The sequence below is a fragment of the Silene latifolia genome, chromosome 10 (assembly GCF_048544455.1).
Source record: "Silene latifolia isolate original U9 population chromosome 10, ASM4854445v1, whole genome shotgun sequence".
Classification (NCBI taxonomy): Eukaryota; Viridiplantae; Streptophyta; class Magnoliopsida; order Caryophyllales; family Caryophyllaceae; genus Silene; species Silene latifolia.
Window position 1 is genome coordinate 156455234 of NC_133535.1, and position 16430 is coordinate 156471663.

At 38.4% G+C, this 16430-nt stretch overlaps 3 protein-coding genes across 3 annotated transcripts in view; all 3 read right to left on the reverse strand.

The window, feature by feature from the left end:
* Positions 1–6604, reverse strand: part of LOC141606506 (F-box protein At5g52880) — a 67552-nt gene extending 60948 nt beyond the window's left edge. Inside the window, exon 1 of the mRNA XM_074425657.1 lies at positions 6318–6604. Within this exon, the coding sequence (XP_074281758.1) occupies positions 6318–6502 (185 nt within the window). The 5' untranslated portion in view covers positions 6503–6604. The remainder of the gene's footprint in view (positions 1–6317) is intronic.
* A 1345-nt stretch (positions 6605–7949) lies between these two features.
* The window catches only part of LOC141606511 (jasmonate-induced protein homolog), a 182271-nt gene continuing 173790 nt past the window's right edge, over positions 7950–16430 (reverse strand). Inside the window, exons 2-4 of the mRNA XM_074425662.1 lie at positions 9231–9252; positions 8504–8831; positions 7950–8276 (exon numbers count right to left, since the gene is read on the reverse strand). Of these exons, the coding sequence (XP_074281763.1) occupies positions 8085–8276; positions 8504–8827 (516 nt within the window). The 5' untranslated portion in view covers positions 8828–8831; positions 9231–9252 and the 3' untranslated portion in view covers positions 7950–8084. The remainder of the gene's footprint in view (positions 8277–8503; positions 8832–9230; positions 9253–16430) is intronic.
* On the reverse strand, positions 11924–13818 carry LOC141606510 (jasmonate-induced protein homolog). Its single transcript, XM_074425661.1, has 3 exons — positions 13727–13818; positions 13144–13480; positions 11924–12366 (listed from the first exon to the last, which is right to left on the reverse strand). Exons 2-3 carry the CDS (start codon positions 13474–13476, stop codon positions 12175–12177), a joined length of 525 nt encoding a protein of 174 aa, XP_074281762.1. The 5' UTR covers positions 13477–13480; positions 13727–13818; the 3' UTR covers positions 11924–12174.

Genomic DNA, 16430 nt, shown 5'->3' on the forward strand with positions numbered 1-16430 from the left:
TTCTCAAGTTCATTGGTTGGTGTGGGAACTTGTCCTCTAGATTCTTGAACTCTTGGTCCTTGTCCTCCATGGTCTTGCATCCTTGGCACAAACCTCCTCTTGTTGGCATAGTTGGAAGTAGAAGGCACAAATGGTCTCTTGCCATGAAAGTTAGAACAATAAGAATGAGAAGAGGAGTGGGTTTTAGAATCTTCCTCAATGGCCTTCAGAGAGCTTTCGGCCCAAATAACATCATCATAGACTTCCACAAAGGTAGTTGAGCTTCTTCTCACCATGCTTTCCACCTTAGGATTAAACTTGTTCTTGTAGAAGTAGACACGATCCTCTTATTCTTTCACGAACTTGGAGGCATAATGAGCAAGTTCATTAAACATGTCGGTGTAGACTTGAATTGATAGCTTCCCTTGCTTGAATTCCATGAATTCCTTCAATCTTTGTTGCTTGAGCTCCTTAGGGTAGAAGCGGGTTTCCACAAGTGACTTGAAGCGGCTCCAATCGAAGTTGGGGTCTTGAGTAGCGGTAGGACCGGTCAAAGTCCACCACCTATCGGCTTCCTTCACAAGAAAGTGATAGGCTAATCTCACCTTGTCCTCCTCTCGGGCATCAAAGAGAGAGAAGTTCTTCTCCATATCACGAAACCACTCCGAGAGAGCAACGGGATCCACTTCACCACCATAGGTCCTAGCCTTGTTCCTTGCTAGTTGACTTGCAATCCAAGCATAACTTCCTTGATGGTTAGCTTCGGGTGCAGGGGGAGCGGGTTGAGCATTTTGTTGATTAGCAAGTACTTGAGTGAGGGCTTGCATGATAGCATTTTCCACATTGGTCGCTCGTACCATCTTTTCGCACAAGAGCAAACAAGTTAGAACCTATCACAAAACATACACAAAAAGGCTACCAACTTAGGTCCTTAATTCTACCCATCTCTCATTCATTATTCAAGGTCAAGTAAGAATTTTAAGTTGGGGTACACGTGTGTGCGTCGGGAGCAATATATGCTCTGATACCAACTGTGACACCCCTCGTTGAGGCAACTAGATATAACTAGTAAATCGTGGCGGAAACACGAGATTTTTAAATCTTTTAAGACTTCTAATGAAGTCCAACGCGAGGTATCACTAACACGATAAATAAGTCTAGATAGTTAAGTTTAAGTTTACAACACAAGTCTATTTATTGAGGAAAAGATATCCCACGAATTAAAATAAGTTCGAAAAGTAGGTGAGTCTATTATGTGATAACTAAATAAGGTCCGAGGTAAGAACTCGCTAGCTCACACGGTCTTCCCCACTTAAGCTTCATCACAAACCTGTCATTCATAATAAATATGAAAGCCACGGTCGGTGGGGAGTAACTCGGGTTTCTCCCGGCCACAATATGTCAAAATACAAGCAATTAGGAATTTAATCAAATAAACAAGCATGAGAGTAAATACTTACGGCATTACGAAAATCATGATTAGTGGGCACAAGTAAATAGGAATGGTAAAGCACAAATGAGAGAAGAATTATTAGGTCAAACTGTCACATATCAACCCGACTCAAATGTAAGACAATTACAAAGTATAGACTCAAACAAGACAACCCTCAAGACTCCAACCTCTTGGTAGGACGACGATCATAATACGGTCCTAGTCTAAACCTGGCCAGACTCTCGTGATGGACGACACCAGATTCGACAAACGATACCAAATCGTATCCAAGACTCGAAATATGGTACACCTAACCGTGCCCGAAAGTCGAGTAACCTCAAGCGAAACCTTGTCACCTAACCGTGACCCCCGGTCCGAAAAAGGCGGAAGGAAAAATAGCCCAACTCGGAAACAATGGCACCTAACCGTGACCCAATGTCCGAGGGCAAATAAATAGGGAATGTCGAGTAGTCTCACAATGTAAAACGTCACACTCGGGTCCGAACAAGAACCATAACCATTATGCATGATCATAACATTAATGAGTCTTAAAGTAACCAATTATCGATAGGAAAGAAGATGTATGCATAACTCAATCATTATTAGAAGTCGCAAGTGAAATAGAACAAACAGGGGACTCCCACCGGGTGGGTGGTGTCTGTCCGCGCCACCCACCGGGACAACATGCCAAAGTCAAAATTTAAATAAAACTTACATACAGTGCACTCCCAAAGGTCGGTGGTCAAGAGACCATTCCACCCCACCCTACTGGAATACGGCCAAATTTCAAAAACACATAAAACCTTCATGCGCTCCCAGTAGGTCAAGAGACCAAGCCATTGCACACCCTACTGGGAATACGCCCAAAACTCAAAATCACCTAAAACCTTGATGTACTCCCAAATGGTCGAGACCTACTGGGACTACAGCTTTCTAAAATGTGCTCAAAATTTACAGGGATCTCCCAGTACCGGTCAAGAGACCCAGGCCACGGCACCCTCCTTGGGGGACTACAAACACGCGGATTCCATGCAAAACACTTCCAAACCATTTGAAACCAACAAAAATCGTTTCCCATCAATTGTTTACGTATCCTAGCATGATTCTAACTCGGAAAAACAACATATTTGAGCATGTGAATGGGTACTTTCGGATTCAAGAGATGTAGCATGAGATTTTCATCCAAACATGTGAGAATTGCAAACAAGCATGATATTCAACATCCAAATTAGCACCAATCATGAAAGATACAACTTTTAACATTCATATGAGATTATAACTACATAAAACCACACAATTCTAACATAAAAGTCGAGTAACCCATCACCGTTACCTTTTTGCACTTCAATCTTCTAAAGACTCGTCAATGATGTAGCTATCCTCCTCCGGGTTGTCCAAGTTCTCCCCTAAACACAAAAATAAAGGTATTAAGTCAAGAATCCACATCCTTGTAAGATGAGAATTTCGAAATAGAGGAAAAGATGGCGACTTTCTTACTTAGAAAGAAGGGAAATGAGAAAAGGAAGAGAATGGCGCGAAAAGGAACGAGATTGGTGAAGAATTGAGTGAGATATGGTGGTTTTAGGGTTAGTAAGGGAAGGTCCAACAATGGAGATGTGTTTGTTGGGAAATTTCAGAAATTAGAAGTGAGGGAGATGAAGTTGTGAGGGTTTAGTTGAGGTTTTGTGTAGAGAAAAGAGGGGGAAAAAGGCCCATGAGTCAAGTTAAGCCCAATAACTCAAAATGAGTCGGTATCCACTAGAATTTTCGTCCCAAGTCTACTATAACTCGAGACGGAGAATAATATTATTAAAATCTACACTATTATTACCGTTACACGGCTATGGCTATATTTTATGAAAATAAGCTTTAAATAATAATTATTTAATAAAAATTACTTAAAAGTTTATTTAAAATATAAGGAAAGGGCGGGGTGTTACACCAAATCCGTGTACCAATCGAACGCAATTCCTTTAAGGGAACGCACGAACTGCTTGACTAGACGATCACCATCAGTCCCAGCATTGTTGCAGGTCTCCACGAAGTGGGCGATGTGTTGCTTTGGATTTCCCTTCCCGTCGAACTGTTGAAACTTCGGAGGCTGATAACCAAGAGGCATGCACAAACTGTCAATCCTCTTAGTATAAGGCTTGATGTAGCGCTCATTGCTGGTCGAGCTATTGCCTAGCTGACTTTTGATTGTATTGACTATCAACTGTTGGATTTGGTTTTCAGTGAAGGCGCCAATTGCATGGCCGGAAGGCTTTCCACTATCATCTTTGTCATCATCCTTATCGGTATCATCATCCTTGTCGGAGTCGGTGTGCTCACTTGCTATCTTCTTCTCACGGAGCTCCACCACCTCTTTCTGAAGTTCTTCAAGTTTCTTGTTCTTCTCTTCATTTTCCTTCATCATCTTTTCGAGCAGATTACTCATGTTTTGGATTTGTTCCTCAATAGTAGAACCAACAATCACCATGACTGAAACACTAGAGGCATCCTTCTTCTTTGACGAAGCCCTAGGTTTGTAAGAGGAAGCCTTCTTGTCGACCTTATCACTTCGAGTCTCTTCGCGCGAAGAAGTAGAGGCAGCAAGGATAGCTGTAGCAGCAGCAACTATGGAGGCAACATGGATCTTGCGCGGCCTGGTAGGGATATGCGCAGAGCGTAGGCTGGTAGCAACAGTGTTGATAGCAGACTTCTTTGTCATTCCTCTACTGCAGATTACAACTGGTTGCGCGGCTGGGGAGGAAGCAGCAGCAGGAGTATCCTGCAGGATAGCTGCGTAGGTCTTCTTGTGGGTGCTGGAAGAGGTGTCTTTCTTGGTAGGCATCTTCTTATAGCGGTAGACTTAATTTGTAAAGTAGTAGAGATGAGAGGTAGAGATTTTCACGTCGGGTTCACCAAATTTGTAACGACAAATTTTGTATTGCGATAACTGAAATACAAAACAAGGAAACAAAATGAGTTTTATTAATATCAGAAAAGTTCGTGTACAATCTCTAATAATCCTCTGATTCTAACTAAACAAATAGGGTACGCGTGCACGATCCACGTAAGGGGTGCGCGTGCGTTTTGCAGGGGGTGCACGTGTAGAGGGTGTATGCACTCTACGCGCGACGTTGACTTGTATTCTTGAGAGGGTCGAACGACTTGAGTCTCTCTTGAATGTTTGAATGTTTAAATATTCGAGTTTGAATGTTTGAGTTTTCTTGCGCAGGCGGCACGAATTTGTTGTGCTTGTTGACTGCTTACGTTGAATTTCACGAGATTTTCAGAGAGAATTCCAGAACTTTTCTTTTATTCGAGTTTTTCTATCTCCGAGTTTTCTCTATCTTTTCTGAAATGAATAAACTTGGGGTATTTATAGAGAAAAAGTTGGGCTTTTTCCTCGGGCTTGGTCGCAGGCCCATTTCTCGGCTTGTTTGCAAAGTTGGCCCAAATTGACTTTTGTTTGGACCCAAATAACTCAGAATGACCCAAATTTGATTTAAAAGGGACAAAAATAACTAAATTGAGTAATTTATTTATTATTAGCTCAAATTAATTAATTTCTGTATTTTCGACATTTAAATAAAATGAAGGAAACATGCACTATCACAAGTAGGGATGGCAATGGGTAGAGTGCAGGTAGGGTCCGCCTGACCTTAATTCACCCGAGATTTTCCCTTTGGACCCGTGCACCTGCACCCGCAAGGGTCTAAAATTTGAGGACCCATACCCGGACCCTATGGGTAAGGGTAGAGGTCCTGGGTCTACCATGGTCCGAGTTTACCACTTTTAGTAACAAGATTAACGATTATAGGGTCTATGATATTAAAAAAATTATCTTTTGCTTTAACATTATGAGTTTATTAATCTGCCGTTAATGGTGGTTGTCGGTCGTCACGGCTATTAGAGAGGTAGTTGCGATCGCGTATCGGTCTTTGTGGTGGTGGTTTTCTTGTGTCAGTGGTGGAGTGGTGGTATTGTCAAAAGAGTTTGGTTGAGTTTTATCACTTTATGGGATGAGGGAAGAAAAGAGACTTTAGTTGGGTTTACTGATCTGTAGGTATGAATTGAGAAAAGTTGTAATTTTGATTTTTTTTTTCTTTAATAAAGGGTAAGGGTCGGGTATGGGTCTCATAACTTAGACCCGGACCTGGACCCGAAATATTTTCTTAAGACCCATACCCGACCCATATCCATTGGGTCTGAAAAAATGAGACCCATACCCGACCTATTAGGGTCCGACCCTCAAGGTCTGAGTCGGGTCCCCGACCCACTGCCATCCCTAATCACAAGCTCTCGCTTCACTAAGATCCACCATTTCTAATCGAATAAATTAATAATTCCTTAAAAAACACAAATACTTGGGTAAAATGGCCTTAGAAACTCGCTTCTCGAACAAATGCAATGATCAGTTCATCACAATGAATCACAACACCACTCTCATCCAGACATCCACCTAGCTCAATCCCTCATCCTCCACAGTCTCTCATAAGCTTGCTAAATAATATCAATACAAAAACCAACAAAGCTCATCACTTTGCAAAATAATATCAATTAAATCAACACATAAACATGGGCAGTGCCGGAACAAGGGGGGCTATCAAGGGAGTTCGCTACCTCGAAAATGAAAATTAGAAACTTTCATCCAAAATTCGGAAAAGAATTACTCCCTTCATTGATATCCAAATTACAAATCCTGGTTCCGCCACGGAACATGAGGGAATCCAACATGAAACAAACAAAAACCCAATTCACCAAAATCATTCCACAACAAACCCAACTAAACTTTTTACATAATAAACATAAAATTCAACCAAAAAGCATACAATCAACCCTAAAAAACCAAACCAACAACAAAAAGTCAATGAAAAACACAATTACAAAACATAAAAGAGGGAAAAGCTGAAGAATTTACAGTGGAAGAAGGTGAAAGGCGAAAAGGGTATCATCAAAAACAAGAGATTGAAGGGATTTAGGTGATTTGGAATAATAAGAACGGAGAATTACACCAAGTTCTTTACAAGCAATTGGATATTTGTAAGGGATAGAAAGTGAATCTCTTAATCCTAAATTAGTGTATTTTTCTAATGAATTTGTCATAATTTGATTGTTGATTTGGGTAATTGCGAAGAAAAATTTGAAAAAAATATGTGGAATTTATTCGGGAGATTGAGCAATAGAAGCGGGTTGCTTGGAGGAATGTGGAATTGTGGATGGAAAGGGGTGGTTGTTGGGCGGGTGATGGTGATGGTGATGGAGGCACATAAATTGATCGGGTTGGGTCGGATTTAATTTCATGCTACTGTGATTCGACCTGTTTAAGTCATCCTTTATCTATAAAAGCTGAAGCCAATAAAGCTTTCCTATTGGTCCATGGTTTTAAGGATTAAAAAGAAAAAAAAATTAAGGTAGGACCCCCAATGTTCATCCTACAAATTTAATTACCCTCTCTCCTATATTTTAATTTTAGTTTACGATATTTTAATTTTAGTTTTAACTTTTTTTATAATTACATATTATACATATATATTTTCCTAAAATGTTAGGAATACATCTGAATGAAAACAATTAAAAAAAATTACAAAATGAATAAAATTACAAATTATTTGTACTGGTTTTCTTATTGATAGGTACCCAAATAACATTCCTATACAAAAAAAATGCAAGTCTCGATAAGAATTAAAACACATTCATATAATTATAATTCATAATGTTAAGAAATATACAAAATTTAGCAAAATTTGAAAAGAATTCATATAATTATAATGTTAAAAAAAATACACATGGTAAAGATTTTAATGATTATAAAAAAGTACCAGCACTAATTTTCTTATCTTAAAAAAACCAGAAGTCTTACAAAGCATTATTATGAGACAAAAACATTTATTTAGTAATCAGGCATCAACAATATTATATTTACAATTTCAATACCGTCATTTGAATTTAACATTTGAATAAAGAAGCGCAATTCATTATATGTGGTTACATTAATAAATAAGAGGCCCGATTAAATTCAATATCGTCTCTATGGACAATTTATATTATTACGATATTGAACACTTAACATCTGTTGTTACGACCCGTGCATTTTTTTGCACGGGTGTAAAACTAGTTTATTTGTAAATTTAAAAATTGCTTACTTTTTTTGGTATATAAATTGTTTCCCAAAATGTTTTGTTGTGATTTTATCTTAATACTACGATGTGTCCTTTTGCTACTAGACACGTCGAATGTAACTCCTATCGATCCACCAGTCCGTAGAGAGCGATAACTTACCTTTGAGTAATGTCTTACCGAGAATACTCGCAAGCAAGACTTTCTCTTTACACAAATTGTCATTTAATTTGTAACTACACAATTCTATCACAAGCTTGTGACCTCTCATTAGTAGTGCGCCAGTAATTTTAAAACCCGATCCCCTCTTGTTAGCCTCGTAGCTAAACCCTTAATTGGAACGACTAGTAGTATTCAATAATGCAATAATATTCGTTCACTTGCGAGGTATCTTAAAACATAAGCAATATAAATGTAAACTCAACACTGGCAATACCATGGCATAACTCATGTATAATACATATAACGGAATAATGCATTACATCATACTGTAGTTTTTATTTAGGTAGCAGACATAGCTGCTATACATCATACAGTAATATAATATTTTTAATCCATGATGATATTATTAAGCCATAAATCCGAAATTTGCATTGAGGGTAGCATAGTCTGGGACTGGGTCATAGATTTGGGCGTCGACGCACGTCTTCGAGTACGAGTCATGGGCTTCACTTGTGGTTGAACCTTCCTCCAGATTTTCACGGATTTGGTCCCAACTTATCAAATCCATGCGCACTTTGGTTCCACATGCAACATAAACCTATCATACAAAAATCAATTATTGTAGCGTACGTACTTCCTACTTCGTCCCTTCCATTTATCAGATTCCTTGCATTTCTTTTTTCGATATATTCAGCTGTCTCTTTACGTTTGATTAAAAATTTTAAATGCTCCTCACAAAGACTAAAAAAAAAAAAGTAAAAGTAAACAAATGATTGAGACATAGAAAATATATAATTAGGTTAACTGGGTAATTGAGATTGATACCCGGTTAGGAATTGCAGTATTATCAGCGGGAGCATAAAATGCAAGGATCCATGCACACGGGAAGCCACTCGCGTTAGGGGGGCTACTGTATTGTACGGCGGCCATGGAACCTAATTCGCCTTCCCTCACATGAAGGAATTTGGAATTAGCATTGTTCGGAATGTTATCAGGAAAGGAGCCTGTTGAAGGAGTTCCCAACCAATTGATACACCTATCCAATGTCATTAAACTTGAAGGAGTCTTGTTGTTCATTGTGGCCCTTGTGCCATATTGAGCTTGATTCACATTTGAACATGCTCCTTTTCTAACTTGCATCGATGCCATTTTTCTGTAGTATACATAAGAAAATCATCATTTGGGAAATGTATCGAGATTCGTTGTTTCAAAATTACTCTAATGTTAGTACTCCCTTCGTCCTGATCATTCAAAAGCAGTTAATGATTATTAAACCACAACTTGTACTACCAGAGTACCAGTCTACCACTAGTGGTATAGTTTACGAGCTTCTGTATAATGTTCACGAGCTTAATTGTAACGTTTATGAGATTTATTGTTACATTGTCGAGTTTATTCAAATAGGTTATTCGTTCAAAAAGTTAGAGCGTTGAATTCAGAAACAATACATATAAATAAACTCAGTACTACTGTGTAACTCATAAACTTTGAAACGCTCAGAAAAATATACAATAAAAACATTCTCAAAATAAAAACGTAAACAGATAATTACCTCTTGAGAATTGGGAAGATATATGTCGAAAAACGCGCTCTTTTTTAGTTTACTTAAATTCTCTGCTCACCGCGATTGAATTTATAAGCAAATAAGCTACGTAGAATATTGTAAAAGCAAATTGTCTTCGAAACTTTATACTTCCTGCGTCGAATTCAAGCTCATTTAGATTCGTCATGGTGAATTGTGATGGAGATTTTATCCAACAGAATAGTATCAATGTTATCTACAAATGGTGTAATGAAACATTTTTCGCCATTTATTTTTGTTTGACGTGTATCTTTCATTCTCTCTTTATAAATTCCTTTTAAGTGAAGGGGGAACGGATAAGTCAATAACGATAAAGACGGGTGGAAAACGGCATCTTTAAGTTACTACTCGTATAATAATTTTGGTATAAAACCGTCATATAAATATTATTATAAAATAAAGTGATATTTTACTTAATTAACCCTATTGACTGAATTATTATCGACCACTATTTTTTAATGATAAGCGGATCAATCTTTTGGACATACTCAAGTTATTAGAAAACCCCTTTTGTCGTAACCCTTTACTAATAATTGTGGTTTGAAATAACTATTTTATTTGATACATAATTTCATATTAAACGTACTCATTTTATCATAAAGTATCAGCATCTTTATTTGTAAATCGTTTTAGTTTTCTCAAATCAGTTTTTATTTCATGCAAATACGTATTTATGCAACAAGTATCAATCACCCCTATCTAATAATATTATTACCATTTTATCGTATATATTCTTATCTCATTTGGTTGGGTTTAATTCCTGACTCTGCCACTGTTTATTACTGTGAGGACTAAAAATTTCTCTCAGTTATATATTATCTTTCAACAATTTGCTAAAAAAATTTTCCAGTAAAGATCGGGTGCCTAATTCACAAAACAGTTTTTCTATTTTCTAATGTGTACTCTAAAGGCACACATTAAGAAGTCTTAAAAAGAAATATTATGGGATTATTTTATGAAAAATGTAACAATGAATTTTTTTAATTTCTCATGAAATAATCTTGAAAATCTTTCCTCATATAATTTCCTAATTATATATCGGTAGGACACACATTTAAAAAACACATATATAAACATAAAATAAATAACCCATCTATTTAGGCCTATATGTGGTAATAACGAACATGCCATGTAAGGTCCAAAAACAGGTGACATTTTGATCAAAGTTGGAAATTGGACAATCAAGCTGAAAAACACATAAAGAAAGAGGCCAATAAAGCTAGCGATTGACCCATCAAATCAAGTAACTAACTCTAGCACTATTCCAATGCTTTTAGACTATCCTCCTTCTTATTTTCGCCCTATAGGCGTAAGACAAAATCTCATTGAAGACGGGTGATATCCGTCACAAACTTGTGACGGATACCGTTTCCTCTCTCGAAATATCCATTGAGAGGTGAGTGGGAAGCACATGGGGGTGCCCCACCTTATCCTCTTTCCCTTTTTGTAAGAGGTCTTCAGCTTGTGACGGGATTAGCCTATCACAAGCAAGACGCTTTGTAGGCGTAGTAGCCTCTAGTTATCTTTCGGAGGTTCACCCTTCATTTGTACCAAAAAAAAAAATAATAAGGATAACTTTTTTTTCTTAGTTTAGTGATTAAAACGGAGTATCATAATAGTAAGTCACGGGTTTCAATATCTGTCCTCATATATAATACTCCCTCCAATCCAATCCAAACTACCCACTTGCTTTTGGGTGATTTTCGAGGCGACACTTTAACCGCGTTTTTCTTCCTTTGTATATAATACTCCCTCCAATTTCATATGTTGTTCCTCTTTCCATTTCCGTCCAATTTCATTGTTGTTCCCTCTTTCCTTATTTGGACAAGTTTGTGTGGTCAAAAATCAACTACATGTGGGGTCATGTATATTGTGTGGTCCAAATTGATTCCCTTAATTTTTAGGCCAAAAACAAAAGAGAACAACATATGAAATTGGAGGGAGTATTTTTTTTTTGCAAAAAAATATAATTTATGAAAGATATTTTCATAATACAACTAAATATGTAAATTTTATCGTTCAAAATATTATATTTTTCTTTGGATTAACGGTCAAACTTTTCAAAATTTGACCTCCAAAAAGCAAGTGGGTAGTTTGGATTGGATTGGAGGGAGTCATGTATTGTGCCTCATGTAACACCCAACTTTTTTTTAAAGATAAACCTTATGTGATCGATAATCTATTAAGAAACCCTCATTGTTACATCGTTATAAAACTTTAAGATGTTTCTACAATAAGCTCTTATAAGCAGCATAGTAAAAAATACTCAATTATAATCAATATGCTATCAGAATATGTAGTTTACAGACATATAAAATTAGTATGTTGCTTGGTAAATCTACTATTTAAGTCATAATCTACTATTTCACTCGACATAATAGTATATATCTCTATTATTACTTGTTCATTGGTTTACCTTTTAGTGTAGCTTAAATTGAATTGCTTAGTTTTAAAATCCAATCACCTCTTGTTCGAGGTCGATTGAAACGACTAGTATTGACCTGGCCTTTGGTGGACTCGACCCTCAAATAGTGCAACAACATTCGTTCACTTTGCAAAGTATTTTAAAACATACATAAAGGTGATCGACCCATTTGCTACGGCAACCTATACAACACAAATTCTCATTGTAGACGGAGACACAAATTTTCATTGTAAACGGACTTTTATCCGTCTAAAGCTGAAGACGGACTGTATAATACAATACATATAAGGCATTAAGGCATTACATGAGAGTTTTATTTAGAGGTATATAACTAGTAGTGGTGGTGGTGGTGGTTGCAGACATAGCTACTAACATCATACATTATTGGATATAATTACGGGTATTGCGACCCATAATTATATAATACGGAGTACGGAGTATTATTTTTCTTAAGTAACCATAGGTTAACATTTTTAATCCATGATGATATTAAATCATAAATCCGAAATTTGCATTGACGATAGCACTGTTGGGGACTGGATCGACGATTTTGGCATCGACTCTCGTCTTCGAGCCCGAGTCTTCAGCCTCACATGTGGTTAGAGCTTTTTCCAAATTGAGACGGATTTCGTCCCAATTGATCAAATCCATGCTCTCTTTGCTTCCACAAGTAGCGTAAACCTGTCATTCAAAAATTGATTATTGTGGCGTACAATCTAAATAAGTCTTATTGACGTAATTAGTTAATTACAAGCATTGTCATATTGTAAAAGTCTTGTATAAGGCGGTTTTATACTAATATAATTGTAAAACGGATCCAAACACAACCTTATTATTTGGTAAAAGTGGTTATTAAAAGATTCCCGTTTTACGATAAATTTATGTAAAACTGCAGTATTTGTGTCATTGTGTTATGAGTTGATGTATGTTGTACGTACTTTAATTAATTTGGTTGCCGATATCCATAAATGACCTTTGAATTTAAATCGGCTTTTATAATTAGCTCCCAGTGGCATATAGACCTGAACTCGGGCCGGGTCGGGCTGCCCAGAGGAGGGCCAGACTCTCCTGGTCAGACCCGGGCCAGGCCAGGGGGAGCGGCGGGCTGGGATATGCTTGACCCGGGCAGGACACGAGGCGGGCCAAGGGCAGGCCTTAGCAATTTATTATTATTTTTTTGCTAAAAATGGCAGGCTAAGGGCGAGCCGGGCTGAAATTTTAGAACCGGGGCCAGGTCCGAGCCAACGGCAGGCCAAGACTGGGTTGGGCCAAGTTGCATAAAATAATGGGCTAATGTGGGCCGGGTCGGCCCGTGCTGATGGCCAGCTCCAGTGGCATATACACAAGTACTGTAGTACACGGCCTACATACGTAAACAAAAATATGAAATGACTATAGCAAATTAGCAACGAATATATAGTTTGGTTAAGTGGGTCGAGAATCGAGATTGATACATACCCGGTTAGGAGATTCAGGTGTGGTATTATCAATAGGAGCTTTCCATGCAAGGATCCATGCACACGGGTCGCCAGCAGCGTTAGGGCCACTGTACTGTACCGCGCCCATGGAGCCTGATTCACTATCCTTGACATGAAGAAATCTAGAACTAGCATTCTGTGGGATATTATCAGGATATTCTATCGTTGACGGATTTCCAAACCAATTGATGCACCTATCCAACTTCATCAAACTAGAAGGGGTCTTGTTTGACATTGTGGCCCTTGTGCCATATTCCATTTGAATCCCGGTCTCACTTGAACATGCTCCTTTTTGAACTTGAATCGATGCCATTTTTCTGTAGTACAAAAAAAAAAAAAAAAAATCAGTTAGTAAATGTATAGAGATTCAAATTGTTTTCTGAAAATCAGGCTTATATTAGTATCATCCGTCCTGATCATTTGTTTTTTCTTTCAGCATAAAAACAAAAGAGAAGGAAGCGCACATTTGTAGATATTGTTATTACCTACGAGTAGTAGGTAAGGGTATTAATTAGTAAAAATATAATGCATTTTCAAATAAAAAACGTAAACAAATGAATTACCACTGGAGAGTTGGGAAGATATATATGTGGACTTGTGGAGAATGCGCTCTTTGTTATTTCACACAAAAACTCTCTACTCATCACGATTGAATTTATAAACAAATAAATAAACCAAGTAGAATATTGTAAAGCCAATTGCCTTATAAAATTTTTAATTCATGCGTCGAATTCAAGCTCATCTAGATTCGTCATTATGGTGGAGAATTTATCCAACAGAATAATATAATTCCTTCTCATCTACATACTAGTGCGATCCCGCGCAAACGCGCAGTTTTTTAGATCATTTTTTATATAAAATTTAACAATTAAATTGACTGTAAAAACAAATTTTAATAATGTGTCGCAGTAAGAGGTAGACAAGATAAAATTAGACATTTTTAACCTGAATGTAAATGACAGTTAAACTAAATTTTTTAATAAAAAAGTTATTTATTATAAATAAGATTGTCAGTTTAACATAAATAACACATGATTCTTTTGTATCCATATAACATATTTCAGTGGAGTATATAACTTTTTTTTTTAATTTTGATTAAAACATACAAAATAACAAATATAAAGGAAATTGCGAAAAGTATACACTAATATGTGATTAAAATTTATGTATAGTTCATAAAATGAGCTAGTGGAAAAAGCAGAGATAGTGGAACACCAATTAGGCAATTAGTAACCCATTATTTATTTATAGTTTAGGATTTAGAAAGGAACCCATTTGTGACTAAGTATTGTTTAGCCGGAAAAATAAGAGAATCTCTTAGGGGTGTTTGGTTGGGGGGTTTGGAATGAAATGGATTCTAGCAATTCTAGTTGTTCCGGGTGTAATTCCAGAGCAGATATTTGTTACCACTCGTAGCTCGTAGAATGATGTCCCTGTTTGAATCCTCCTTGCGGTCTCCTGAAACGATGAACAAACTGAGGGCTCGGCTTTGGCCGAGCGTACTCACTCCGACGCTCAAGTCAGTAAACTTAGAGAGAAGTTGTTGTAACTTGGCTAAGAGTATATTGTGGAGAGATAGGGAAGATATTACCAGATGAATAGTGGTTATTAGGTCAATTTTGTGGATCCTTTCCTCAATGAAGGTTGAGGAGTATTTATAGACTTTTACCTTTTGTCACGTAGTGGCCAAGTGGCCAAGTGGCTAGCAGGTGAAAAGACCGTTTCACCCTCGGCCGATGGACCCATGGCAGGCCGACCGAGGGGTCTTGGATATGAGTACGCGGATATGTGTCCCGGCTAGCTAGTTGTCCGGCCGAGACCCGGACAGTCGATGGGCTTCATAGGCAGATCTCTAAGTCGTTGAATTTGCTGTGGATACCCTTGACCTTGCTCAATATGTTGACTTGGTCAGCGGTGCAGAATATGCCCCATCAATTTGCTCCCAGCGTAGTCTATGCCGTGGTATGGGCTCCAATGTATGTTGAGCGTATATTCTGCGTAAGTATTTTTGCAAAATTTCTGGTATCGGCTTCTTCTGATGCATCGGCGTGGTTCTTGTTAGGCCGTACCATATCCCCCCTCCACATGGATGCGTAAAGGGTATCCGATGTGGGAAAGAATGTGACGCCGCCGAGACCAGGGGCCGAGAGTGCCGGTTATTTTTGATTGCCCCCGGCCGGTGCTTCCTGGCTTGGTCGATCATGTGGCCGGCGGAGAGCAGGTACCTAGGAATTTGTTGAGGGAGATGAACAGGCGAAGAGATGTGAATGGGCGTGTTGAATACGCTTGGTCACTGTAGCATTGATTGACATTTAACTGTTGCAACGATTGACATTCCGTGGTTGCATGCCTGACACGTGTCGTTCACGATTGGTTGACGCTTCATGGGTCATGTGCCCTGATTGGTCCTTCTTTGTGGGCTTTTCCCTATAAATAGGGCAGTTATTTCGTGATTTTGGCCACCAAATTCATTTTCTCAAATTTTCTCCAAGATCTTCATCTCTCTAAACTTTCAAGGGCTTCCATTTCTTCTAATCTTCAGAGTTTTTGATCCGGCGAGTGTATTTCTTCAAGGTAATCAAACAAATTTCTTTTATTTCGTTAGTAATTGTTGCGAACATGTCTTCTCGTTGATCTTTGGACCTAGTAAACCTGCGTCGGGGGGCCCTAGGTCTCCTTCTCCTGAAGTTGATCCTCAAATTTTGGAGGAATGGGAGGATGACGATTCCTATGGTGATTTTGGTGATGATTTCGGTGATGAAGCGGAAAGGCCTCGTCCTAATGAAGGGAGGCAGTACGTTATGGATCACGGCGACGCCTGTAAGGTCCATCTTGACCGTGCTTGGACTCATAGGCTCGCCAGTTGTTCTGGCGGGAAGTCTTTCGAGGGCCATTTTTTCTTTGGTAGGGGATACAAAATTGTTATCCCTGAGGAGGGTCAAGCCGTCTGTTGCCCTCCACCGGGCCACACCGGCGTATACGTGCGGCATTTGGAGTATGGGCTCCGGTTTCCGTTGAATGGGTACGTTATGGCCATCATTAGGGCCATGAACGTTGCCGTTGCCCAACTGCATCCGTTTGCTATGAGGACCATAATCGGCTTTGTCTGGCTCTGTCTCTTCAAGGGAGAGGCCCCAACGGTGAATTTATTCCGCCGGCTTCACTATCTCAAACCATTCTCTGCGCCGCGTCGGATGGTACAAAGTGTGCAAATGGAGCGGGGTTATGTCTCGTTGACAAACTTTCTTCTTGCAAGGACTGCAAGGT